This window comes from Balaenoptera physalus (assembly GCF_965194825.1).
Source record: "Balaenoptera physalus genome assembly, chromosome: 13".
In the NCBI taxonomy this organism is placed as follows: Eukaryota; Metazoa; Chordata; class Mammalia; order Artiodactyla; family Balaenopteridae; genus Balaenoptera; species Balaenoptera physalus.
Window position 1 is genome coordinate 98,857,240 of NC_138892.1, and position 26,055 is coordinate 98,883,294.

General features: G+C 35.7%; 1 protein-coding gene across 5 annotated transcripts in view; it reads left to right on the plus strand.

The window, feature by feature from the left end:
* The window catches only part of LRP6 (LDL receptor related protein 6), a 183,552-nt gene that overhangs the window by 145,948 nt on the left and 11,549 nt on the right, over positions 1 to 26,055 (plus strand). For all 5 annotated transcript variants that reach the window (XM_082420152.1, XM_082420153.1, XM_082420150.1 and 2 more), the window contains 7 exons: positions 1,401 to 1,612; positions 2,491 to 2,681; positions 14,053 to 14,262; positions 16,450 to 16,575; positions 21,053 to 21,289; positions 21,962 to 22,072; positions 25,799 to 26,029. In XM_082420152.1, coding sequence (XP_082276278.1) covers positions 1,401 to 1,612; positions 2,491 to 2,681; positions 14,053 to 14,262; positions 16,450 to 16,575; positions 21,053 to 21,289; positions 21,962 to 22,072; positions 25,799 to 26,029 — 1,318 coding nt within the window. The remainder of the gene's footprint in view (positions 1 to 1,400; positions 1,613 to 2,490; positions 2,682 to 14,052; positions 14,263 to 16,449; positions 16,576 to 21,052; positions 21,290 to 21,961; positions 22,073 to 25,798; positions 26,030 to 26,055) is intronic.

Sequence of the window (26,055 nt, forward strand, 5' to 3'; positions counted from 1 at the left end):
GTCACTCACTAGGATTCTTACGAACTTTTTAGCTGACAGGAATGTAAAGCACATAGCCCATTACCTGTTACATAGTGGGCACTCAATAAATAATAGTTCTATTACTAGTTAACTATTATTTAAAAGGTTCAGAGGATGGGAAACATAAAACACAGTTTCAGTAAAATTATATATAGGATATGTTATCATTAGTCTAATGTTTTTTTGTTTTTGTTTTGGTAACTATTATTTGGTAACTGTGGGATAGGAATGAAAATATTATCAACACGTCTTATCTGTGCTTACATTCTAGTCATGATTTACATACCACTGTCCATAATTCTTTGCTTTCTTCCTGTGCCCAAGCAGTATTAGACTGGGATTACTATAAATAATTATTTGTCATTTTCCTTTTAACAGTAATGTTAAGTTGGATTTTTGATGCATTAAAATTTAGGGAGATTAGATTACTTATTTTTTATATGTCTTGTCTGACAAAAAAGAGCAAGGAGATAGTGTATTTAGGGCTGCCGAGGATCATTTAGGGGTATAGTTGTAGCGGTATATTACAGATGCACTTTACACGGTGTAGGCCAGGACCAATAGACTGATAACTAGTTGATAGAAATTATAGCTGTTCTTATACAGCTGAGGACATAGCAAATAAATGAGATAGCCTTATTAAGGAGTGTTACCTCAGAGATGCCGAGTAAATAAAATATAATTTATTCAGATAAAAGAGATGAAGAAGGCCTCTCCTTTTGCTTGGCTTTGTTTAAAAAAAATTTTTGAGGGGGGGGTAGATTTGAGGATTAGAGAAGGACATGACTGATAGATGTGGTTTGTAGCCCTGACTAATTGCTGCTGTCTCTAGAGCAGAGTTTCTCAGCTTCCGCACTGTTGACCTTTTTGGCTGGATAATTCTTTGTGTGGAGGCCTGACGTGTACGTCGGAGGATGTTTTGCAGCATCCCTGGCCTCTCCCCATGAGAAGCCAGTTACACTCTCATAGGCGTGACAATCAAAAATGTCTCCAGACATTGGCCAGTGCCCCTGGTGGAGGCGTTTGCAAATGCAGAATCGCCCCTGGTTGAACACCACTGCTTTAGGGGTATTTCTAGAGTGTGGTTCTAGCCACAGTTGTCTGTAGTTTACAGGGACACCTGCCACCTTCTCACTCTCATTTCTGAGCAATGCACTATCAGCTTCTTAGAGCAACTAATATGGCCTCAGCTCGCTCTTCTGCTTTATGTCATAATAACCAAAGGGAACATTTGAAATATTCACTAAGAATGTTGCTTGAGACTTGAGAGATCCTTCTCAGGTGTGTGACCACATAAGTGTAAGTGTTGTGAGTGATCTCCTCGGAGCTATCTGGCTTGGAATCTAATTTTCTGTGTGTGTTTCTTTTTCTTTCCTTAGGGCTTTACTGTGGTTGTGAGCTCAGTTCCGAATCAGAACCTAGAAATACAGCCCTATGACCTCAGCATTGATATTTATAGCCGCTACATCTATTGGACTTGTGAGGCCACCAATGTCATTAATGTAACAAGATTAGATGGGAGATCGATTGGAGTGGTGTTAAAAGGCGAGCAAGACAGACCTCGAGCCATTGTGGTAAACCCAGAAAAAGGGTATGTTACTAAGGTGGCATCTGAAACCCTCATCAGCCTTCCTTTTCAGCCCATGTATATTCTTGCTTTCCCTGATTTTACTGTCTAGAATTTCCTTCCTTAGTCACTACTGCTTTAATTCTAATTTCTACCCATACCTCCAGGACTGTTTGAACTGTAACGTCCTCCGTGAAGTTTCCGTTGATCTGCCCCACCCTCAGCCAGATGTGACGTTCCCCTCTCTCAAATACCCACCGCTCTGTGTCTGTACCTCTCTAGTTATACTTAGTCCTTTCCAATTTACCTTATACTTAATTGTTTTTCAGTCTTATGTTTTCTACTAGATTTTAGGTTCTTTTATGATAAGAACTAATATGCCTTCTTTCATTTAATATAGAGCTTTGCATTTAATAAATTGTATTTACTTGAATCTGAATGAATGATAAGGAATTCAGCAGGGAGAGTAGCTTACTTCAAAGGAGTTACAGGAAAGAGATGAACTATAGAAGTTAAATATAAGAAATGATTCATATACGACTTATTTTCAGTTATGAAATGGACTAATAGAGAAGAAATTTAAAATTTTGTGCCCAGATCTCTCTGATTACTACTCTTTTCTTTTATTTATTGTATTGTATTATTCCAAAAGCATAAGGCTGCCTGTATCTAACACTTTGTTTTATTAATTCCTTAAAGTTAACTCCCTAAGAACTTCTGTGCACCCTTTGTTGCTATTATTGAAATTAATATATCCCATGACCTTCAAAAAAATATGTTCTAAAACATTTTAAAATAAGATTTAAAAATATTATTTTACTTCCTTTTGTCTTAACAGCAATATTCTCATTTTGTGTGATTTCTTACTTTGGTAAACTTATAGTTTCCTCCTTTCTCTTCAGGTATATGTATTTTACCAATCTTCAGGAAAGGTCTCCCAAAATTGAACGAGCTGCTTTAGATGGAACAGAACGGGAAGTCCTCTTTTTCAGTGGCTTAAGTAAACCAATTGCTTTAGCTCTTGATAGCAGATTGGGCAAACTCTTTTGGGCTGATTCAGATCTCCGGCGAATTGAAAGCAGTGATCTCTCAGGTACCCAAGAAATGTGTTTCCTTATTTTGATTTGAGTTATTGAGATGATTCACCAATAGCATTTGTATTTTCCTTCTATTGTATTATTTTTGTACACATTTCTTTACAGTTTTATTTACTAAGAATAGTCAGCATCAAGTTGGTTGGGAAGCACTTTTTCTTTAACCATCAACATGATTACTCCATTTTTATCTAATAACTTGCCAATTTTCTTGATTTGGGCTCCGTAAATAATATGTTTCTAATGCATCTCTTCTGCTTTTCTAATTCTTCTGCTCTACTTTGTCTTATCTCTGGCCTGACTTCTAGCCTATGATTAGTCTCCTGCCTGCTGATTTTTCCCCCCTGAAAGTTTACACACTGTTCCTAAATTAATTTTCTGAAGCATGGTTTTTAATCATGTCACTAACTATACTAAAAAAACCCTTCAGGGTACTCTTATAACCTGAAGAAAACAAGTCTGGTTGAATGCTTAAGTTGGTATTTTCCTTTCACAAACTCATCCTCAAACTCAAATGATCTTAACATTCCTAGTGTGTTTTAACGAAATTAAATAATTTGTTTGTCTTCAGATATACTTTTTACTTTCTCATTTCTCTGTGGTCCTCTCTTTACAATCATGTTTATTCCCCTACCCCCAATTTCTGAAGTGCAAATACTCTGTGTGGTCTCACTAGTGATCAGGGAAATGAAATTAAAATAATACACTATTTATATATATCAGAGTTATAAAATATGATGTTGATTATTCCCAACATCGGCCAGAATGGTAGCAAATGGCATGCTCTCATACACTTTTGTAGAAATGGAAAATGGTAGAACCTTTTTGGAGGGCCATTTGCTTTTAAATTTCTCTTTCAGATAGCTGTCTTACAGAAACACTGACCCCGTTGTACAACAGTGTTTGCTGAGCATTATTTGTAATAGTCTATCACAGAGAAATACATTCTAGTATATCAAGGGTATGAAATATTACAATCATTCAGTAAATATTACAGTCATTCAGTAGATCTGTGTGTACTGACATAGAAGGATGGTTTTTAAAATTAAGTTGTATAGTAATGTTTATTAAGATTTAGTTTTATTTAAAATTTAAAACTATATTATACACACACACACACATATAAATACACATACACACACATGCTATATACTATATATACTGGCAAATTGCCTCCAAAAATGTATGTACTACACACACACACACATACACATACAATATGTATACTATTAATAAATATATAGGTATGTATGTATGTATATTCCTTGAGAAATATGCAAACAAATAAACCGTGAGAAAGGTATGGAAGGTTAGCATACTAATATGTTAAGAGTATTTATTTCTGTATCATTTAAGTTTTATATTTTTGCATATATGTGTAACTTGTTTAAAAATTTAAGAAACTCTGTTTTTTCAGGTTCAAATGCCTCCCTTCCATTATGCCTTCTTTGATTCCAAACAGTCATGCACTCACTTTGCGTGTGTGTGCACACACCTTGCAGAGTATACTCTTTCCCTTACCTGATCACCTGTATCTCTTATATCCCCTCTAATTTGTATAATAGTTATTTATATCAATGTTTTAACTCTTCCTAGTATTTAAGGTGGGTTTTCCCCCTTCTTTCCTTTTCTCTTTTTCTCTTCGTTTATGATGTTTATTTTTTGTTATAAAAGCGGCACATGTTTATTAAAGACAGTTTAGCAAATAAAAAAAGAAAATCCAAAACACTATCATTATTTATTTATTTTAAAAACATCTTTATTGGAGTATAATTGCTTTACAATGGTCTGTTAGTTTCTGCTTTATACCAAAGTGAATCAGCTATACGTATACATATATCCCCATATCTCCTCCCTCTTGTGTCTCCCTCCCACCCTCCCTATCCCACCCCCCCATCCCACCCCTCTAGGTGGTCGCAAAGCACCGAGCTGATCTCCCTGTGCGATGCAGCTGCTTCCCACTAGCTACCTATTTTACATTTGGTAGTATATATTAGTCCATGCCACTCTCTCACTTCGTCCCAGTTTACCCTTCCCCCTCCCCATGTCCTCAAGTCCATTCTCTACGTCTGCGTCTTTATTCCTGTCCTGCCCCTAGGTTCTTCATAACCTTTTTTTTTTTTTTGAGTCCATATTTATGTGTTACCATACAATATTTGTTTTTCTCTTTCTAACTTACTTCACTCTGAATGACAGACTTTAGGTCCATCCACCTCACTACAAATAACTCAGTTTCGTTTCTTTTTATGGCTGAGTAATATTCCATTGTATATATGTGCCACATCTTCTTTATCCATTCATCTGTCAGTGGACACTTAAGTTGATTCTGTGTCCTGGCTATTGTAAATAGAACTGCAGTGAACATTGTGGTACATGTCTCTTTTTGATTTATGGTTTTCTCAGGGTATATGCCCAGTAGGGGGATTGCTGGGTCATATGGTAGTTCAATTATTAGTTTCTTAAGGAACCTCCATACTGTTCTCCATAGTGGCTGTATCAATTTACATTCCCACCAACAGTGCAAGAGGGTTCCCTTTCCTCCACACCGTCTCCAGCATTTATTGTTTGTAGATTTTTTTGATGATGGCCATTCTGACTGGTGTGAGGTGATACCTCATTGTAGTTTTGATTTGCATTTCTCTAATGATTAGTGATGTTGAGCATTCTTTCATATGTTTGTTGGCTGTCTGTATATCTTCTTTGGAAAAATGTCTATTTAGGTTTTCTGCCCAGTTTTGGATTGGGTTGTTGTTTTTTTGATACTGAGCTGCATGAGCTGCTTGTAAACAAAACACTATCATTATTAATGCTTCTTTTTTTGTCTATGCATGTTTTATTGTTTGTTTTTCCACCCTTAATTATGAAATGGTTCCAACATACAGAAAGTATAGAATTTCTGCCATACAGCTTTGTCAAATCTTAGTGTTTGAACAAATAACACATAAGGGAATCCCCATAAGGTTAACAGCTGATCTTTCAGCACAAACTCTGCAAGCCAGAAGGGAGTGGCAGGACATATTTAAAATGATGAAGGAGAAAAACCTACAACCAAGATTACTCTACCCAGCAAGGATCTCATTCAGATTTGATGGAGAAATTAAAAGCTTTACAGACAAGCAAAAGGTAAGAGGATTCAGCACCACCAAACCAGCTTTACAACAAATGCTAAAGGAACTTCTCTAGGCAGGAAACACAAGAGAAGGAAAAGACCTACAATAATAAACCCAAGACAATTAAGTAAATGGTAATAGGAACATACATATCAATAATTACCTCAAATGTAAATGGAGTAAATGCTCCAACCAAAAGACATAGACTGGCTGAATGGATACAAAAACAAGACCCGTATATATGCTGTCTACAAGAGACCCACTTCAGACCTAGGGACACATACAGACTGAAAGTGAGGGGATGGAAAAAGATATTCCATGCAAATGGAAATCAGAAGAAAGCTGGAGTAGCAATTCTCATATCAGACAAAATAGACTTTAAAACAAAGACTATTACAAGAGACAAAGAAGGACACTACATAATGATCAAGGGATCAATCCAAGAAGAAGATATAACAATTGTAAATATTTATGCACCCAACATAAGAGCACCTCAGTATACATAAGAACAAATACTAACAGCCATAAAAGGGGAACTCGACAATAACACAATCATAGTAGGGGACTTTAACACCCCACTTTCACCAATGGACACATCATCCAAAATGAAAATAAATAATGAAACACAAGCTTTAAATGATACATTAAACAAGATGGACTTAATTGATATTTATAGGACATTCCATCCAAAAACAACAGAATACACATTCTTCTCAAGTGCTCATGGAACATTCTCCAGGATAGATCATATCTTGGGTCACAAATCAAGCCTTGGTAACTTTAAGAAAATTGAAATCGTATCAAGTATCTTTTCCAACCACAATGCTATGAGACTAGATATCAATTACAGGAAAAAATCTGTAAGAAATACAAACACATGGAGGCTAAACATCACACTACTTAATAACCAAGAGATCACTGAAGAAATCAAAGAGGAAATCAAAAAATACCTAGAAACAAATGACAATGAAAACACAATGACCCAAAACCTATGGGATGCAGCAAAAGCAGTCCTAAGAGGGAAGTTTATAGCAATAGAATCCTATCTTAAGAAACAAGAAACATCTCAAATAAACAACCTAACCTTACACCTAAAGCAATTAGAGAAAGAAGAACAAAAAACCCCAAAGTTAGCAGAAAGAAAGAAATCATAAAGATCAGATCAGAAATAAATGAAAAAAAAATGAAGGAAACGATAGCAAAGATCAATAAAACTAAAAGCTGGTTATTTGAGAAGATAAACAAAATTGATAAACCATTAGCCAGACTTACCAAGAAAAAAAGGGAGAAGACTCAAATCAATAGAATTAGAAATGAAAAAGGAGAAGTAACAACTGACACTGCAGAAATACAAAGGATCATGAGAGATTACTACAAGCAACTCTATGCCAATAAAATGGACAACCTGGAAGAAATGGACAGATTCTTAGAAATGCACAACCTGCCAAGACTGAACCAGGAAGAAATAGAAAATATGAACAGACCAATCACAAGCACTGAAATTGAAACTGTGATTAAAAACCTTCCAACAAACAAAAGCCCAGGACCAGATGGCTTCACAGGCGAATTCTATCAAACATTTAGAGCTAACACCTATCCTTCTCAAACTCTTCAAAAATATAGCAGAGGGAGGAACACTCCCAAACTCATCCTACGAGGCCACCATCACCCTGATACCAAAACCAGACAAAGATGTCACAAAGAAAGATAACTACAGGCCAATATCACGGATGAACATAGATGCAAAAATCCTTAACAAAATAGTAGAAACAGAATCCAACAGCACATTAAAAGGATCATGCACTATGATCAAGTGGGGTTTATCCCAGGAATGCAAGGATTCTTCAATATACGCAAATCAATCAATGTGATATACCATATTAACAAATTGAAGGAGAAAAACCATATGATAATCTCAATAGATGCAGAGAAAGCTTTCGACAAAATTCAACACCCATTTATGATAAAAACCCTCCAGAAAGTAGGCATGAGGGAACTTTCCTCAACATAATAAAGGCCATATATGACAAACCCACAGCCAACATCGTCCTCAGTGGTGAAAAACTGAAACCATTTCCACTAAGATCAGGAACAAGACAAGGTTGCCCACTCTCACCACTATTATTCAACAGAGTTTTGGAAGTTTTAGCCACAACAATCAGAGAAGAAAAAGAAATAAAAGGAATCCAAATTGGAAAAGAAGAAGTAAAGCTGTCACTGTTTGCAGATGACATGATACCAAACATAGAGAATCCTAAAGATGCTACCACAAAACTACTAGAGCTAATCAATGAATTTGGTAAAGTAGCAGGATACAAAATTAATGCACAGAAATCTCTTGCATTCCTCTACACTAATGCTGAAAAATCTGAAGGTGAAATTAAGAAAACACTCCCATTTACCACTGCAACAAAAAGAATAAAATACCTAGCAATAAACCTACCTAAGGAGAAAAAAGACCTGTATGCAGAAAATTGTAAGACACTGATGAAAGGAATTAAAGATGATACAAGTAGATGGAGAGATATATACCATGTTCTTTGATTGGAAGAATCAACATTGTGAAAATGACTCTACTACCCAAAGCAATCTACAGATTCAATGCAATCCCTATCAAACTACCAATGACATTTTTCACAGAACTAGAACAAAAAATTTCACAATTTGTATGGAAACACAAAAGACCCCAAATAGCCAAAGCAATCTTGAGAAAGAAAATCAGAGCTGGAGGAACCAGGCTCCCTGACTTCAGACTATACTACAAAGCTACAGTAATCAAGACAGTATGGTACTGGCACAGAAACAGAAATATAGATCAATGGAACAGGGTAGAAAGCCCAGAGATAAACCCACGCACATATGGTCACCTTATCTTTGATAAAGGAGGCAGGCATATACAGTGGAGAAAAGACAGTCTCTTCAATAAGTGGTGCTGGGAAAACTGGACAGCTACATGTAAAAGAATGAAATTAGAACACTCCCGAACACCATACACAAAAATAAACTCAAAATGGATTAAAGACCTAAATGTATACCAGACACCATCAAACTCTTAGAGGAAAACATAGGCAGAACACTCTATGACATAAATCACAGCGAGATCCTTTTTGACCCACTTCCTAGAGAAATGGAAATAAAAACAAAAATAAACAAATGGGACCTAATGAAACTTAACAGCTTTTGCACAGCGAAGGAAACCATAAACAAGACAAAAAGACAACCCTCAGAATGGGAGAAAATATGTGCAAACGAAGCAACTGACAAAGGATTAATCTCCAAAACATACAAGCACCTCATGCAGCTCAATATCAAAAAAACAAACAACCCAATCCAAAACTGGGCAGAAGACCTAAATAGACATTTCTCCAAAGAAGATATACAGATTGCCAATAAACACATGAAAGAATGCTCAACATCGTTAATCATTAGAGAAATGCAAATCAAAATGAGATACCATCTCACACCAGTCAGAATGGCCATCATCAAAAAATCTACAAACAATAAATGCTGGAGAGGGTGTGGAGAAAAGGGAACCCTCTTGCACTGTTGGTGGGAATGTAAATTGATACAGCCACTATGGAGAACAGTATGGAGGTTCCTAAAGAAACTAAAAATAGAACTACCATACGACCCAGCAATCCCACTACTGGACATATACCCTGAGAAAACCATAATTCAAAAAGAGTTATGTACCACAATGTTCATTGCAGCTCTATTTACAATAGCCAGGACATGGAAGCAACCTAAGTGTCCATCGACAGACGAATGGATAAAGAAGATGTGGCACATATATACAATGGAATAGTACTCAGCGATAAAAAGGAACGAAACTGAGTTATTTATAGTGAGGTGGATGGACCTAGAGACTGTCATAGAGAGTGAAGTAAGTCAGAGAAATACAAATACCGTATGCTAACACATATATATGGAATCTAAAAAAAAAAAAAAATGGTCAGAAGAACCTAGGGGCAAGATAGGAATAAAGATGCTGACCTACTAGAGAATGGACTTGAGGATACAGGGAGGGGGAAGTGTAAGCTGGGACAAAGTGAGAGAGTGGCATGGACATATATACACTACCAAACATAAAATAGATAGCTAGTGGGAAGCAGCCGCGTAGCACAGGGAGATCAGCTCAGTGCTTTGTGACCACCTAGAGGGGTGGGATAGGGAGGGTGGGAGGGAGGGAGATGCAAGAGGGAAGAGATATGGCAACATAGGTATATGTATAACTGATTCACTTTGTTATAAAGCAGAAACTAACATACCATTGTAAAGCAATTATACTCTAATAAAGATGTTTAAAAAAAATCTTAGTGTTTGGCCATATTTGCTTTTGAACCTCCCTTCCTCCTTCTCTCTCGTGAAAAAAAAAGCATTAGGGAGAATTTGAAGCCCTTGTGTATCCCTCCCCAATTCTGTTTTCCTCCCTCTTTCCTCAGAGGTAACTTTTGATGTGTTTCTTTGCCATGCATGTTTTGCTTTCTCTCTGTCTCTCTCTCTGTGTGTGTGTGTGTGTGTGTGTGTGTGTGTGTGTGTGTGTGTGTGTGTGTGTGTGTGTGTGTGTATTTTCTACCATGTAAACTCACACATACATTTAAACTTTTTTTCACTTTTTAAAATTAGTATAAATAGTCTCATGTATTCTTTTGTCGCTTGCTTTTTTCAGATATATCATGGTTTTGAGATGATCCCTTTTGATCCACAAATCTATGTCAGTTATTTTCAGTGCTAAATAGTATTTCATTGTATGATCATCCTACAGTTTCTCTATTCTGCTATCTAAACTGCTATTTCCATTTTTTTGCCATTAAAAGCAGTGCTGCAGTGTATATTCTTATGTACATATTTGAGTATTTCTCTGTGGCCTAAACTTAGTAGTGGGATTGCTATGTAATATGGTATGTATATATTCAACTTGAATATGTCTATTCAGATTGCTCTCCAAAGTGATTATATCACTTTAGAATCCCCACCAGAAGTATATGAGTTTCTCCTCCAGTACTTGGTACTTTTAGACTTCTGAGTTTTTACCAATCCAATAGTTTTAAAGGTATATCTCATTATTAATAAAATATGCATTTCTCTATTTGAATTTGAGGTTAATTTATTGGTCATTCATGTTTCATCTGTGAATTGCAATTCGTAGTTTTAAAAGTTTTAATTAAATTAAAGTTTTTAATTAAAACTTTATAACAAATTTATTTGGCAGTGTACATCTTTAGTATTTCTTCAAGATTACCATGGCTATTGTTGACACTTTGCATTTCCATATACATTTTAGAATCAGCCTCTGAGTTTCCACCAAAAAGCAAAAACCTATTAGAATTCTGTCTGGTTTGCTTTGAATTTATAGATCAATTTAGGGAGAATTGTTATCTTTATAATATTAGTCTAGATTCTAAACCATGAACATGTTATATCCCTCATTTATTTAGAACTTTAATTTCCCTCAGTGTTTTGTAGTTTTCTGTGTAGAGGTCTTGCCTGTCTTTCATTGGAATTATTCCTTGGTATTTAATGCTTTTGAATGCTAGTGGTAAAGAGTAGTCTAAATATTTAATATTTCATTTTCTGGTTGTGGCTGGAATATAGAAATACAGTTTTTCCCTTCTTCCCCAGTCTGGTACATTGTGCTTGTTCCCAGGGACCTTGCTAAATTAGAATTTTCTATGTTACAAAATCATTTGTCTACAAATGAGGAGAGTTTTATTTTTTCTTTTCCAGTCCTTTTTCTTTGTTGCCTTATTACACTGACTGGGACCCCCCAGTACAATATTGAATAAAATAATAGAATCCTTAGATTTTTTTTTTGTTTCATTTTGTTTTTGTTTTTCATGATTTGGGGGAAGCATTCAATACGTCTTGATTAGGTTTTATGTTTGCTAAGGTTTTTCTGTAGATAACTTTTAAAAAGCAGATTAAGGAAATTCTCTTCTGTTCTTAGTTTGCTAGAATAAATCAAACTTGGTATGATACATTATCCCTTTTATATATTGCTAGATTTGATTTGCTAACGTTTTGTTTAAGATTTTTACATCTGTGTTCCTGGGAAAGATTACCCCATAATTTTCCTTTCTTATAATGTACTTTTTGGCATCTTGCCATCAAGGTTACATTGGCCTCATAAAAAAAATGTTTCTTTTTTTACGTTTTCTGAAGAAGATTAGTATAATGTTGGTAGGGTTTTTTTTCCCCTCTTCCTTATATATTCACAGATAATCATATACTTTTTTTATGGGATATCTTTCTACTTAGTATTTTTAGCCTCCTACAGAGCTTTTATACTGGACTGCGTTTAGTATATGCTTAGATTGTTGAATAAATGTGTCTTTTCATTGCTGATCCAGAGTTTTATAACTGCCATCAGAGTAAATCAGTAGATCTGGGATCCTCCAGCAACACTGTTGACCTCTTATTTTCCCCAGTTGTCCAATTGAGGCCATCCTTCCACTACCACCAACTAATCTTTTTTTAATCACTCTTAGTGTTACAATTTTAAATTTAATTTTAATTTTCATCAAAATAATACATGTAGATATAGAAATCAAATGGTTCTAATTGGCCTACAAAAACCAAGTCTACTGCTCTACTCCTTCCTCCTCTCAGTTCCTACTCTCAGAGGCATCTCTGATAGTTTAAAATAACTTGTTTAAAACTGCTGCTTCATGATTTTTAATTTTTAGATACCACAATTTGACTTCTTTTAATGGAAGAAAATGATTTTGCTGTCTTAAACCATATATCCCTAACATACCTGTATGAACTCTCCTCCCATCCTCCCAGCTTAGTTATATCATAATTTTTAAGTTCATAATTATTTGTTATTTATGGCTATGAAGATATTACTATCAGCTACATTTCCTTCTGTAGCTTTTTTTCTCTCTGAAATTAATCTTATCTAATGTAAATATTGTTTCAGTATATGCAGATGCATCAAGCAATCCATCTTTTTTTCTTTTTAACTGAAGACGTACCTCCTGAATTTCTTTGTCATCTTGCTCCAGTCTGGATTTGCTTGCTTTCTAGGCCAACTTTCTTTCACCGTTATCCTGGGAATGTACTTGCCAGTCTCCTTGGTGCTGAACCTGCTGTTTCCCAGATTCCGTTTCTTTCATTAATTCCTTTTTCGTTATAGATCACATCCTCTATTAGCTTCTTGAAAGGAGATTCATAGTAGGCTAAAATTCTTGATCTGTTGTCTGTCTGTTCTCCAACTTGTAAATTTTATATCGCTTTTCTACTCTTCTGTCCCATTTGTCCTTATGGGTTTATGCCTTCATTTTTTACCATCGTTTTAGCAGATTTTTAAGAGGGAGCTTAAGTAGACTTGTGTTTAACCCACCATGAATCTGAATGTTGACTTAGGCGGTGCCTTCTCATCCGTAATATCTCCCCACTTTTCTCCATTTATTAAAACTTAGCTTTATGCTTGCCTCTTTCCTGGAACTTTCCGTGATATTTCCAAAGTATTAAGCTAATGTCTTTCTTTGATCAAACAGTTAGGACCAGGGAAAAGTTCTATAGATATTTGAAGGATGATTAGGAGGAAGAGAGAAAGAATTAATGTATTTTATTCTTTTTGAATGAGGGAGAAGCTATGGGGGTGGGCAGTGGGGCACAGATTTCAGCACACTATGTGAAAGAACTTTCTCCTAGTTCAGCAGTAGAATAGGCTGCCTCTTCAGAGTCTGGATGGCTCTGTGTCTAGGGTGTTGTAGAAATCTTATTTTGAGGTGAAGCTTGAACCAGGTAACCTTTGAGTCCTTTTTCCTGTGTTCTGAGTGGCCCGGTGGGTGAGGGTGGTGTTCTTCACAGATGCCTTGGGTGTGCTCAGCAGGTGGGGGAAGCCGAGAACACAGAGCTCTCGGCCCAGCACCACTGCTTCATCCAGAGAAGTACTGTTTTTGTGTGTTATACATGTTAGAGAGTTTGATAAGACTTAATTTGAAAGATGGACTGTGCTATAAAAAATTTTTGAAAGCGACTCAAGTTCTTTTCTACATTTCTATGAACTTAGTATCTACTATGTATTGGATGCTTATTTGCTGTTGATTGCACTTGGATGTCTAGTCTGTTACCTGTTTTCTGGTATGTATATATCTTTTCTTCTCAGAATGATTTTTAAGTTTTCTTGTAGAGAGCTTATCATATTTTCCTTTTCAGTACTTTAAAAATCTAACTGGTTTTCAGTAAATAGCTGTTGAATGTATGACTTGACCCACATGCATCATTTCTGTTGAATGTTCTCCTTTCCAAGGTGCCAACCGGATAGTATTAGAAGACTCCAACATTCTGCAGCCTGTGGGACTAACTGTGTTTGAAAACTGGCTATATTGGATTGATAAGCAGCAGCAGATGATTGAAAAAATTGACATGACAGGTCGAGAGGGTAGAACCAAAGTCCAGGCTCGAATTGCCCAGCTTAGTGACATTCATGCTGTAAAGGAGCTGAATCTTCAGGAATATAGTAAGTGTTGGTGGTGTACTGCTAATCGCAAGATTCATGTTTGTTGTAAGAAATGATATAAAATTAAGATGTTGTTTTGTGTCTTCTTGTTTATCTTTAAGATTTTCATACACTATTAGTTTTGCCTTTTTTTTTTTTAACTCTTCATGTTTTTAAAGCCTTATATTCACCTGGGAACTTTTTCATATGAAATACCTTTTCCTCATGAAGCAGGAGTGGGGGAAAGGAGTGGTATTGCTCATTTTCAAAAATTTCCCCAGGTATAGCAAGGACTCTGCTTGTCATGTTTTTTCTTTCTCTCCTTCAGCCCTTTGAAGAATATTGATATACAGCATATATTTCTTTTGTTCCATGTACATCCCCATGGTTTCAACAAAAGCAAAAGTTACATTTATATAATAATGACTATAGTTATTATGGAAATAAACCTATTCTTAAGCAAAAGCAAAACAAACTAAAATTTAGTGTGTAAACTTAGAAAAGACTGTGTTTAATAAGAGCTTGTTTTTTCCCCTCTTGGATAAGTTTTTCAATTCTAGCTTAGAAAAGTGGCCATAAATTATTTTTTTATCTTACTGAAAACTTTTGAAAATGACTAGTCATCTTGGCCTAGTTAACGTGTGTTTATGTAATACTATTAACTCTTGTTAATATGTGTCTGTCATCAAATGTGCCTTCCTAGCAATCACTGCTATAGGTCTTATACAGTATATCAGGAATGCAAATGTTATATGGAGGACTAATGAGAGAAGTATTGAAACTCCTTAACTTCTTGGCACAATGCTTCAGAAATGAATTGGAGTATGAAAGGAGGGAAGAGGAATGAGAGCACCGTAGCTTGTTCAAGTCTTCATTGTGTTGTCACTGTTCATGAACTTAGAAGTTAAGTTAGGAGGTATTTGAGATTTAGAAAGTTAGAATTGTTGTCATCCTATGTTATGACATATAATTCATGCTGAATATTTAACAGAAATAAGGTAGAGATGATATAATGGCTAAGTTATTTATTCAGTTGATATGAACATTTTATTGCAGAAAAATCTCAGTGAAGGTTTTCAGAATTTCAGGGGGAATATCTTTAAAATTTAACATTTAAATATGGGTTTATATTTAGAAAAACTTTTTTTTTCAAATTTCTAATAACGTTAAAGAAAATGGGATTGCTGTTTATGAAAAGTGTCATGAATTAAAAGGTTGAGAAACGGCTATATAGGTTGTACATCCTAATACAAGGACTGGGGTGTCTGCTTTGTCTGATACTACACATATGTGTAGTATCACACATCTGCTCATTTGTACAGAGCTGGCTCCCTCAATCTCCTCAACACACACTGAAGCAGGATTGATGTGTTACTGAGAAAAGAGTCACATAATAAATGGGTGGCTACTGGGATGACAGCTGTCAAGTTGCTTTTGACACGAGCTAAGTAGCAAAGTCAAAACAATGATTTCATTAAATACAACTTATGAGACAGACTTTGAAATGTGCCTGACAGTGTATTTATTTAATTTAACCCAAATATGAGGAAATTAAACATTTGTAACATTGCAGGTTCTTTTGCAGTTGACCAAGCAAATGATTTTGATTGTCTCTGGGTGGTTAGATTCACGTGAACTTGTTTTTTCTTCTAACAGCTCTAATTTTCAGCAGGTTCCTCATTGGAGTATACTTTTTGAGTGAAATCATGTTATCTCTCAGAAAGGTAGAATTTCGGAGTTAAAAATCTTTAGAAGAGTTTTTATATTTTAAAGATAATAATATCCAAGTTTCAGCATTCTCCCTAGCAATTTTTTTAGTTTGAATAATCAGATTTTCTTATTCACAAAAATTAACATGAGCTGTACCGTTACCTTACTTTAAATACTGTAAAATATTTTATGTATATATATGTAAAGACAGTGGTTAGATATAAGTATTTTGTGTTTTAAATTGTTGTCCTCCTTGTAGATTGTGTAGGGATGGGGTGAGAAATTATATTGTGTGGAAATAAAATTCAAAGGGATTTTACATTTGGTTTTGTTGGTAACTCAAAAATAATTGATTTTGGCTGGGCTGTTCTTCCTTCTTCCTCCCTCCCTGCCTTTTCTTTTTCCGTTCTTTCTTTTTCTTTCCTTTCTTTTTTCTCTTCTCTTCTCTTCTCTGCTCTTCTTCTCTTCTCTCTTCTCTCTTCTCTCTTCTCTCTGCAGGACAGCACCCTTGTACTCAGGATAATGGTGGCTGTTCACATATTTGTCTTGTAAAGGGAGATGGTACTACAAGGTGCTCCTGCCCCATGCACTTGGTTCTGCTTCAAGATGAGCTACTATGTGGAGGTAAATATGTTATTATTTTTTTCTGAAAGTCTAAATGCCAATCATGTTCCAAAACTTAGTCTAGCATTCTTTGATTTGACAGTGAAATTGCTTTCTCCTAACTTGATTACTCACTTATATTTCATTTTCTGCACTATACTAGGCTTTTGGATTATTCTAAAAGTGAATTCATCATGACAAGTGATAGGTGTAACCCAACCCTGGGACTAAGGCAAAAGGGGAAACTCATAACTGTGAATGAGTCTATTTCCTAATAAAAAAGTAGCTTTTCCCACCCCAAAGGGTAACAAGGCGAATTAATTCTACCTCCTATAGTCTCCATCCACTGAATCCTAGATTCTATCAGTTTATATTGTCATTGCTGGGAGTGTGTCCAGTGAAAAGAATACTCTTTTGTTCAGTTCTATCAGCAGTTCCCTGTTGTTTGTCTTACTTACCTAGCCAAAAAAAAAAAAAAAAATTTTTTTTTTAAAGATATCACTGAGTAGTAATAATGTTGTAGTGAAATTGGTTCAGTCACTCATGGGACCATAACAGATTGGTATATTCCTTTGTTAAAGCAAAGTATGGTAGCTTCAAATGCCATTATAATATTTATTCCCTTAATTCAGAAATTCTCCTCTCGGGGATGATTCTAAGTTAATTCAACTGAAGGAAAAAGACTATTCTCTACAGTGACAGAAATTTAAAAACAATTTCTAATGGTAGGAAAGTTAGTAAAATAACTGAGTTTATATAGCTATTAAACATTATGAGCATAAGCTGATGTAAAAATGTAGCCAAAATTTGCTGCGAGTGGAAAAAAAATATTAAAATTGCGTTTTCTACTATGATGAGAATTACGTAAAAAACGTATTTCTGTGAACAAAGATTGAAAGGGCTTACACTCAAAATATAAAAATTATTGATAAGAGGGTATTATAAGAATATTTTATTCTTCTAACTTTCCTTTAAGTTTTTTTTTTAAAAATAAATAACATGTATTGAGTAGCAGCTATGAGGCACTCTGTTTGGACTGCAGAAGATTTGCAGCTCTTTGACACAGAGCATACAGTTTAGTCGGGGATATCAGATATGTGCATAGTAAAAGTTAAGCTCTGGTACTTGAAGTATCTCTCCCCAAAATAGCAGGCATTACACAACAATGTGAATATATTTAATGCCACTGAACTGTATATTTTTAAATGGCTAAAGTGGTAAACTTGTTACATATATTTTACCACAATTAAAAAAAAAAAAAAGCAAGTGTTTCCATGTCAGGGTGCCAGACTATTGCTCTAATAAGGCAAATCCTAGAAAAATATGCCTTTGTGTAATGATAACGTAGGTAAAACTGAATCAAAGATACCACCTTTCATTTAGAAAATGTCCTGTAAAAGACCAGTGTTTTTTTCCTTCACATTTAGTGATTGTTTTTAATGTATATATTAAATGCATGGTTTTATTAAATGCATAGTTTTTAACAAATGTGTACAATGGTCTTACCAACACCCAAATCTAGACATACGGTGTTTTCATTAAGAAAAGTTCCCTGTGTCCTAGCAGCCACTTCTCTTCCAGAAGTAACCACTTTTTTAGTTTTCATCCTCATAGTTTAGCTTTGCCTGTTCTTGAACTTTATATAAGGAATCATGACGTACGTACTCTATGTCTGGATTCTCTTGCTTAATATAATATTTTGAGATTCATCCTTATAGTGGAGTGCATCAGTCATTTTTATCTTTTTATTGCTATGTAGTATGTTTCATTGTATAAATAAGCCACAGTTTATTATTCTTGTGTTGAGGGACATTTTAATTGTTTTCAGTTTTTGTTATTAAGAGTGAAACTGCAGTGGATGTTTTTATACAAGATTTTTCTTGTGACTTAACATTGATTTTACAATGGAGGTAAATGAAATACAGAATCTTAATTCCTCTGCTTGACCTTCAAGATGTGTTTTCATTTCAGCCTATTTTACCAGCCCATCTCATTTGTATTTCTGCCCAGTCTGCTCACTTTATTTCTGTGTGGCTGTTTGGAGTTTGACATCACTGTGACATGTTCTGTTTTGTTTTGCTTCTGCGGATTTTCTTGTGGTATTTCAGGGATGTATTTTTCTTCTTGCCTGCGCATCCTGAATCTCTCGTTTTCAAGGTGCAGCTGATGAGTCTTCCTCATGATCTTTGAAACCCTCACTAGCGGTTACTGTTGTCCCTTTTTCTGAATTGTAGCACTTGTTAGCACCATGCAGCTCAGAGTTACATAATCATTTGTTTTATATTCATTAGTGTGTTCCTAGCCCCAACCAAAGTAAAAGCTCTTTAAGGACATGGACCATATTTTATGTATTTTTATTCTCCATATGATCTGTTACAGTGCTCTATACATAATAGGCTCAAATTTCCTCTAAAAAATCCCTCAAATTCTCCATGTAAAATGTTCACCTGTAATCTCTCTTCTCTATCCAATATTCTCTATTTTAAGGATAAAAGGTTTTCTGATCCATAGTCATATAATAAAGTTGTGTTCTCTAGAGAATTTACTAACAGATAAGTTTTTAAAAGGAGTCAGTGGGCTAGTGGTACAGTAGTAAAGGCAATGGGCTAAAAGTAAGGAGACTGCCCTTCTAGTCCTCTTTTTTTTTTTAATCACTCTTGTTCATAGGAAGCTCTTTGACCTTGGTGATCACTTAGCCTCTCTGAACCTCAGTTTCTTCATTTGCAAAACAAAGGAATTCAGATTGAATGGCAGTTCTCAAACTGGTCTCAGCATATTTTTACATTTTAAAGAACTGCTGAGGAGAGCTTTTGTTTGCATAGGTTATATTTATCTGTATTTACCTTATTAGTAGGATTTGAAACCAAGAACTTTAAAAAATATTTGTTAAAAAATAACAATAATAAACCTTTACATGTTCTCAAGTTAAAACTGTTAAGAAAATTAACTGTATTTTCTAAAGCAAAATCATTTTAGTGAGAAATATGGCATTATTTTTACATTTTTGTAAATCTCTTTAATGTTGGGCTAGATTCTCATGTCTACTTCTGCATTCAGTCTGTTGTAGTACGTAGTTTTGTTGAAGTACATGAAGAAATTTGGCCTCATACAGATATGAGGAAAATGGAGGACTATAACATAGCCTTTTCAAATAATTATGTACATTCATCTTGAATTCTACACCAAATCTTGACAAGTGGTCGTTTTCTATAGGTTTAGTTGTAATGTGGAATTTGAAACCATATCAGCTCACTTTTCATAGTCTCTTATGTTGAAATCTGTTAATTTATCTTGTGCTCAGAATGGATATTTTACCCATGCACTATTTTGTAACCTTACACCTTGGTCATTTGGAAATATTAGAATTCCACTCAGAAATTCCCAGATCTTCAGATTTTGATGCGTTTCATTATACAGTATCGAAAAAAATAACATTAATATTACCACCAATCTCATCATAAAAATATTTAAGTACTAGGAGTCTGTCAAGTTTACAGTTTTGGATATAGGTCTTCCAAAATTATAATTTCTGATTGAAAGTTCCAGTGTTATAATTTGCCACAGAAGTACAGTGTTATGATTTGCTATTGTTTTCCTTGAAATAATTGACTCACTGGTTCATTTTTTTTAAAACTTCCTGCCAAATACCCAAGTGCAACTATAGATAGTTTATCTGTCAATTGTTCTTTCACATCAGAAGGGTGTCCCATTTTAGGTTGCGTTTATAGCTCAGAATGCTTTCCCTTAAGAAACCATCATGCTGAGGTATGCAACGCGAGCTTTATACATGCTTCCCATTTTGTCAGACAGTATTGAGGGAGACATGTACTCAAAGAATTGATTTTAATGTAATTAATATTTTTACTGATTGAACAAGAACATTCTTAAATGAAACTGGCTTCCCCAATGCCCCCCACCCCGTATGTATGTGACTGTGTAGAACGCATTGACTACTAGTACAGTTTGGTGCCATTGCCTTGAATCTGCTAAGGTGCCAAGAGTTTTACCCACCATTCCTTTTGTGGCACCAGTGCAAGTGACATGTTAATATTATTATAAAATAGTTTTTGTCAATTCCCTGAAAGAGGTCGCAGGTTAGGAACCCCCAGGGGTTTGTGGACCATTATTTGAGAACCTCAGGGCTAGAAAAGTAATGAATTCTAAGGTAACTTTAAAATATTTGGAGGTCGATGATTATAGTGATGATTCCTAGGTTATGTGTGAGATTATAACGGATTGCAAATACAATAATCCTACTTGAATTATAGTATATGAGAAAACTTCTGCCTTAATAGTTTTGCAAGTTAGTGCATCTAAATGAAGTACTGTAAAAATTATATTTCTTCTCTGATTCGGTGAGACACTACAGATTTTATCTATTATGAAGTGTTTTGTACATGCTAATTATTAAATGGGCTTCTCTCAGGTGTAAATGTTTGTACCTCTGTGTGACGATGATTGTGTTTTTGTCACTCCCCTCCCCCTTGTTCATTTGAAGAACCCCCAACATGTTCTCCTCAGCAGTTTACTTGTTTCACGGGAGAAATTGACTGTATCCCTGTGGCTTGGCGGTGCGATGGGTTTACTGAGTGTGAAGATCACAGTGATGAGCTCAATTGTCCTGTGTGCTCAGAGTCCCAGTTCCAGTGTGCCAGTGGGCAGTGTATTGACGGTGCCCTGAGATGCAATGGAGATGCCAACTGCCAGGATAAGTCAGATGAGAAGAGCTGTGAAGGTATCCGAAACCCCTAGGCCTGGTTATGGAGTCCTTTTTCAATTAAGTTGTTTGAAATTCAGAGTATTGCTTTGGCTCATTCAGTGGTAGATTTGGGGTTTTTCAAGTGTATTTGACTTTATTATTTCTAAACATAGTAGCATGTTCTAAATTGTTTTAATTCACTTAACATGCGTAAGGTTTATACACGTTAATAAGCTTTGCAAGTTGAGAAGTGAGGCCAAAACATTAGACCTTCAGTATGTAAAACTAGTCCTTGTTTCCAGTGAGCTCTCAGTTAGTGGATTTATTTATTACAACGTAAAATAATTTCATATTTTCTTTTATCTGCTAACCTTTAACACAGTAAAAAACAACCACGACAAAAACAGAAAACAAACAAATTCTCTGGAAATTTTTAGTGTCCAGAAATGCATGTAGAATTCTTTAATTCTTGACAGAATTATTAGTGAAAGATGAAATTTAGCGTAAAGGACAAAATAGGAAATTTTGTGCTGGATTCCTTTGTCTTTTCTCTCGACCAGTTGAAATCCCCAGAGAATAATTTGTAAGTTTTCTCTAAAAGTCTAATTTGTTTTTCATTTGCACCCAGAAAGCACTTTTTGACTTTTGCCAGAGTTTACCTTTACATGGTAGCAAAAATAAGAAAACTATTTGCATTTTTTTCCTCAGTGCTTTGTTTAATTGATCAATTCCGCTGCGCCAATGGTCAGTGCATTGGAAAACACAAGAAATGTGATCATAATTTAGATTGCAGCGACAAATCAGATGAACTGGATTGTTGTAAGTATGACTAAAACCTTGTTTATTACTCTTAAGGGAGAATTTTTAAAGTACTTTTCCTTTTCTTTATGTGTGAGGTTCACTTACGACCAGTATTTCCTTATTAAGAAACAAGTTATTAAGTTAGTTATTTGTACCAGGGATTTCTTACGTTTTATATTTAATAATTTCTTAAAGACAGTAGTTTTCTTATGTACAAAAATCTTCACAGAAACATTTAGTAAAGCATCAGAAAAGAATATTGTTTTGCCAAAACTAAAGTTAGGAAATTCTCAGTTTAGATATGTAGAAATCAATCAGTGGCCTAAACTTAAGAGTTTCTGAACATTGGTCCACGTTTAAAATCTCCCATTTTTTTTCTGGGTAATTTTCTACCAGTCTCTCAGTGACTTTAAGAGCTTCCTTAAAATGCAGCCTGGGGATACTTGAGCCACCATACACCCCTAGGTCTAGAGACCTTAGGCTAAATAACCTTTATTTCTTCAGGGTTCATAACTATTGACTAATGTCCTACCATAAAATATATCCCAAATTGACAAACAGTTCTGAATGGAATTCAACACAAGCCAGGTCTACCTACCCTGGTTTTGTGGAGTTTAGACAGAACTCATTTTAAAGCTCTTTAATCTTAACAAAGACTTTAAGCTGCTATTTTTACAAAATTCAAATGGGAGACTCACTAAAATTTTTGGAAACTATTCATTTATTCAGCAAACATGTGCTGAATACCTACTGTGTGCTGAGGATGCATGGTACCTGTACCAAGGATCTCAAAGTCCTCTGTGGTTGGAGGTAGTAGTAAGAAGAGGGATTTTAAAGCCAGGCAGAGATGGATTTGAATTCTGGCAGAGATGGATTTGAATTCTAACTTCACCGCTTACCAGCATTTATTTGCTCTTGTTAGGCCTCAGTTTCTCCATCTTTAAAATGAAGATAATATTTAGCATGGCTGTTGTGAGAAAATTAAATGATTTAATGTATATAAAACATACAGCTTGGCTCATAGTAGGGACTTGATAAAGGAGTGTGATAAGTGATATTAAATGTGCTATAATAGAACTCTATACAAGGATTAGCACAAAGAAGAGAGTAGTCAGATCTTTAGGAATGAAGATGGGGTTCATCAGGGAAAACGTCTTAGAAAAATGGTGCATAAGGTTGGTGGGTGTTGGTCAGTGAATAGCGTTACTTATGCGGATAAGTGGAGAGATCGCATTCCAGGCAGAGGGACTGTCCTGTCCTGCTCAAAACCAGAGTGAAACAAGCACCTTTGAGAAGTTACATGTAAACTGGACTGCCAAAATACAGGCTCCTGTCTTGAGGGGTGTCAGCTGGAGATAGCATATGTAAAGGTGAGATCACGAAGGATTTTGCTTTTCCTCTAAAGAGTCTAGACAGTATTCCAGAATAATGGTGAGCCGTTGAAAGACCTAAGTGAAGGACTGGCACGGCTCCATAATTGTGAAAGCTGTAAAGCGGACACATTGGAGGTGGTAAGATTATGGCAGGGAAATTTTTTAGATTGGTTTTAGATTTGAAAATCTTTTGACCACATCAAGAGGAATACAAAGATGTGAGTACACACAAATGAAAGTGTCATACAACAGTATTTACCTATATTGTGTGGAACGCATTCTGAAGTTTCCTGTTTCAAAATGCTGGTTTCAACCCACTAAGTTGTTTTTACCGTCTAATGACTTGCAGCCTATAATTTTAAAATGCTTTGTGGAGGCTATTGTAGTTCCAGCAGAAGACGGTGGAGGTCTAAATCAAGGGGAGCAGTGGTGGTGGAAAGGAGGGAGTGGATAGGTTTCAAAGTTATTCCAGAAATAGAATAAATAGGGTTTGGTAACCACTTAGAGTTGATAAGTCTAGGTTGACTCACAGGTTACCTCATTGAGTGACTGGAGTCATAAACTAGAATATATGGCAGAGACTAAGAACCCAAGTATCGTTTTGTATCTTGACTGTGGATGTCATGTTTAGCTGATGGTAGATTTTTAGTTAGTTTATTTTTGTTTTAAATTTAATTTAAATTCCTTTAATTTGCTACAGGTGCCATCATTTATTTATGATCTACCTTACCCCTGGACTCTAGGAAACATTGACAAATGATGGTGACTACGAGTTCAGTTTGGATTATGTTGCATTAAAGTTGCCCATTGGGTATCCTATTGTAGCTATTCAGAAAGTTAACTATATGGGTCTGTAGCTCAAGAGAGATGGGCTTTTTAGTTTATTAATGTTAATTACAGCTGAGGCAGTAGGCGAAATCTCCTAGGGAGAGTAAGCAGTGGAGGAAAATAGCAGGTGGTAGACAGAACTCTGGGAAGCACCTGCACTTGAGGCAGACAGAAGAGAATGAAGCCGACAAGAGGAAACAGAACAAATAATCAGATGGTAAAACTGAGAGAGTGGTATCTTGGAAGGATCAGGCATTTTTGAGAAGAAAACAGGAGTCAGCAATATTGAATGCGTAGAAATGTCAGTGAGAAGAGTTTATTGACTATGGCAAACAGGAGAACTTTGACCTCTGCAGACTAGTTTCATTGTGGTGGTGAGGACAGAAGTCTAATTTCAGTGAGTTAAGATGTGACCCAGAGACTAAGAATTGGAGATGGTGAGTGTAAATGTTCTTTCTTGAAGGTTGGCGTTAGAGAGGAATGCCAGTGCGCTGAAAAAGAATGAGAAAGATGGGCTGTTGCTCACAAGGACTAAGGAGTCTGTGCCTCCGAGTCCATAGGTGGTAATATGGGACTGGCAGCCCCTACGTATTATGTAACTTAGCGATGTTGTTTTCTCTCCTTTCTTGGATTTAATCATAGGGTGAGTTAGCTGTGTGGATGGGCGCTTTTGAGGCAAGATGAAGCAGAAGGGAGGTTTTTAAAGGATCTGCAATTGTGAAATATAGTCTGACTATTCAGAATGGAAGGATTTTCCTTCTGAATAGAAGAGTAATGCTCTGGATCTGACGAGCCCTTTTGCTGTTTCCCTCTACCTCTAATATTGATGCCCTCTGCTTCTAACGCCTCAGATAGCTCAGGGATTCCATGAAGGTAGATGCCATGGGCATCTCATGCTCTGGCTTTTCCTTCTGAGTCCTCGGGTACTCAAGTATCAGAGACCTTATATTCCTTGCCCTCAGGCAACTAGACTCACCCTTAAGGCAGCAGTATATTGGGCCTGAGAGCTAATGCTCATCTGTAGCTTCTACTTTCTCTTCACCAGGCCTAAACGTCACTTTTCAGACCTAAAATCAGGCTCAGAGCTGATTTTGGCTTCTTTACCATTCCAGGTAAAACATTTGATGACTTTTCCAGGTCCATCCCTTCTGACCCTAAAATTTTCTCTGAAATTCCAAAGTAACCATATTGATTTTTATGATATACAGAATGAAGTAGGGTAGATTTTATCTATATGTGTGGTTTTAAGCTTCTTAGTGGTGTTTAAATCTATAATTAACATTTTTGTTATTGATTTACAATTATACTTCCCAATGTATTGTTCTATGTCTGTTTTCACTTAAGGATAACTCGTTTTGGTTCCTAACAATGACGTTTATGTATATACCCATGGGGCATGATGTATATGTATTCATAAAAGAGAAAGGTGTTTATGAGTTGTCTTCATTAGCCTCACATTCTGCTTGCAAGCCCTCTTTTTAATTACTATTTTGAACCTACAGTTGTTTTTCCATTATATAACTGTACTGCATTCCCATTTTAGATCCAACTGAGGAGCCAGCACCACAGGCCACCAATACAGTTGGTTCAGTTATTGGAGTAATTGTTACCATTTTTGTGTCTGGAACCATATACTTTATTTGCCAGAGGATGTTGTGTCCACGTATGAAGGGCGATGGGGAAACCATGACTAATGACTATGTAGTTCATGGACCAGCTTCTGTGCCCCTTGGTTATGTGCCACACCCAAGCTCTTTGTCAGGATCTCTTCCAGGTGAGCTGAGGCTGATCCATTGAGAA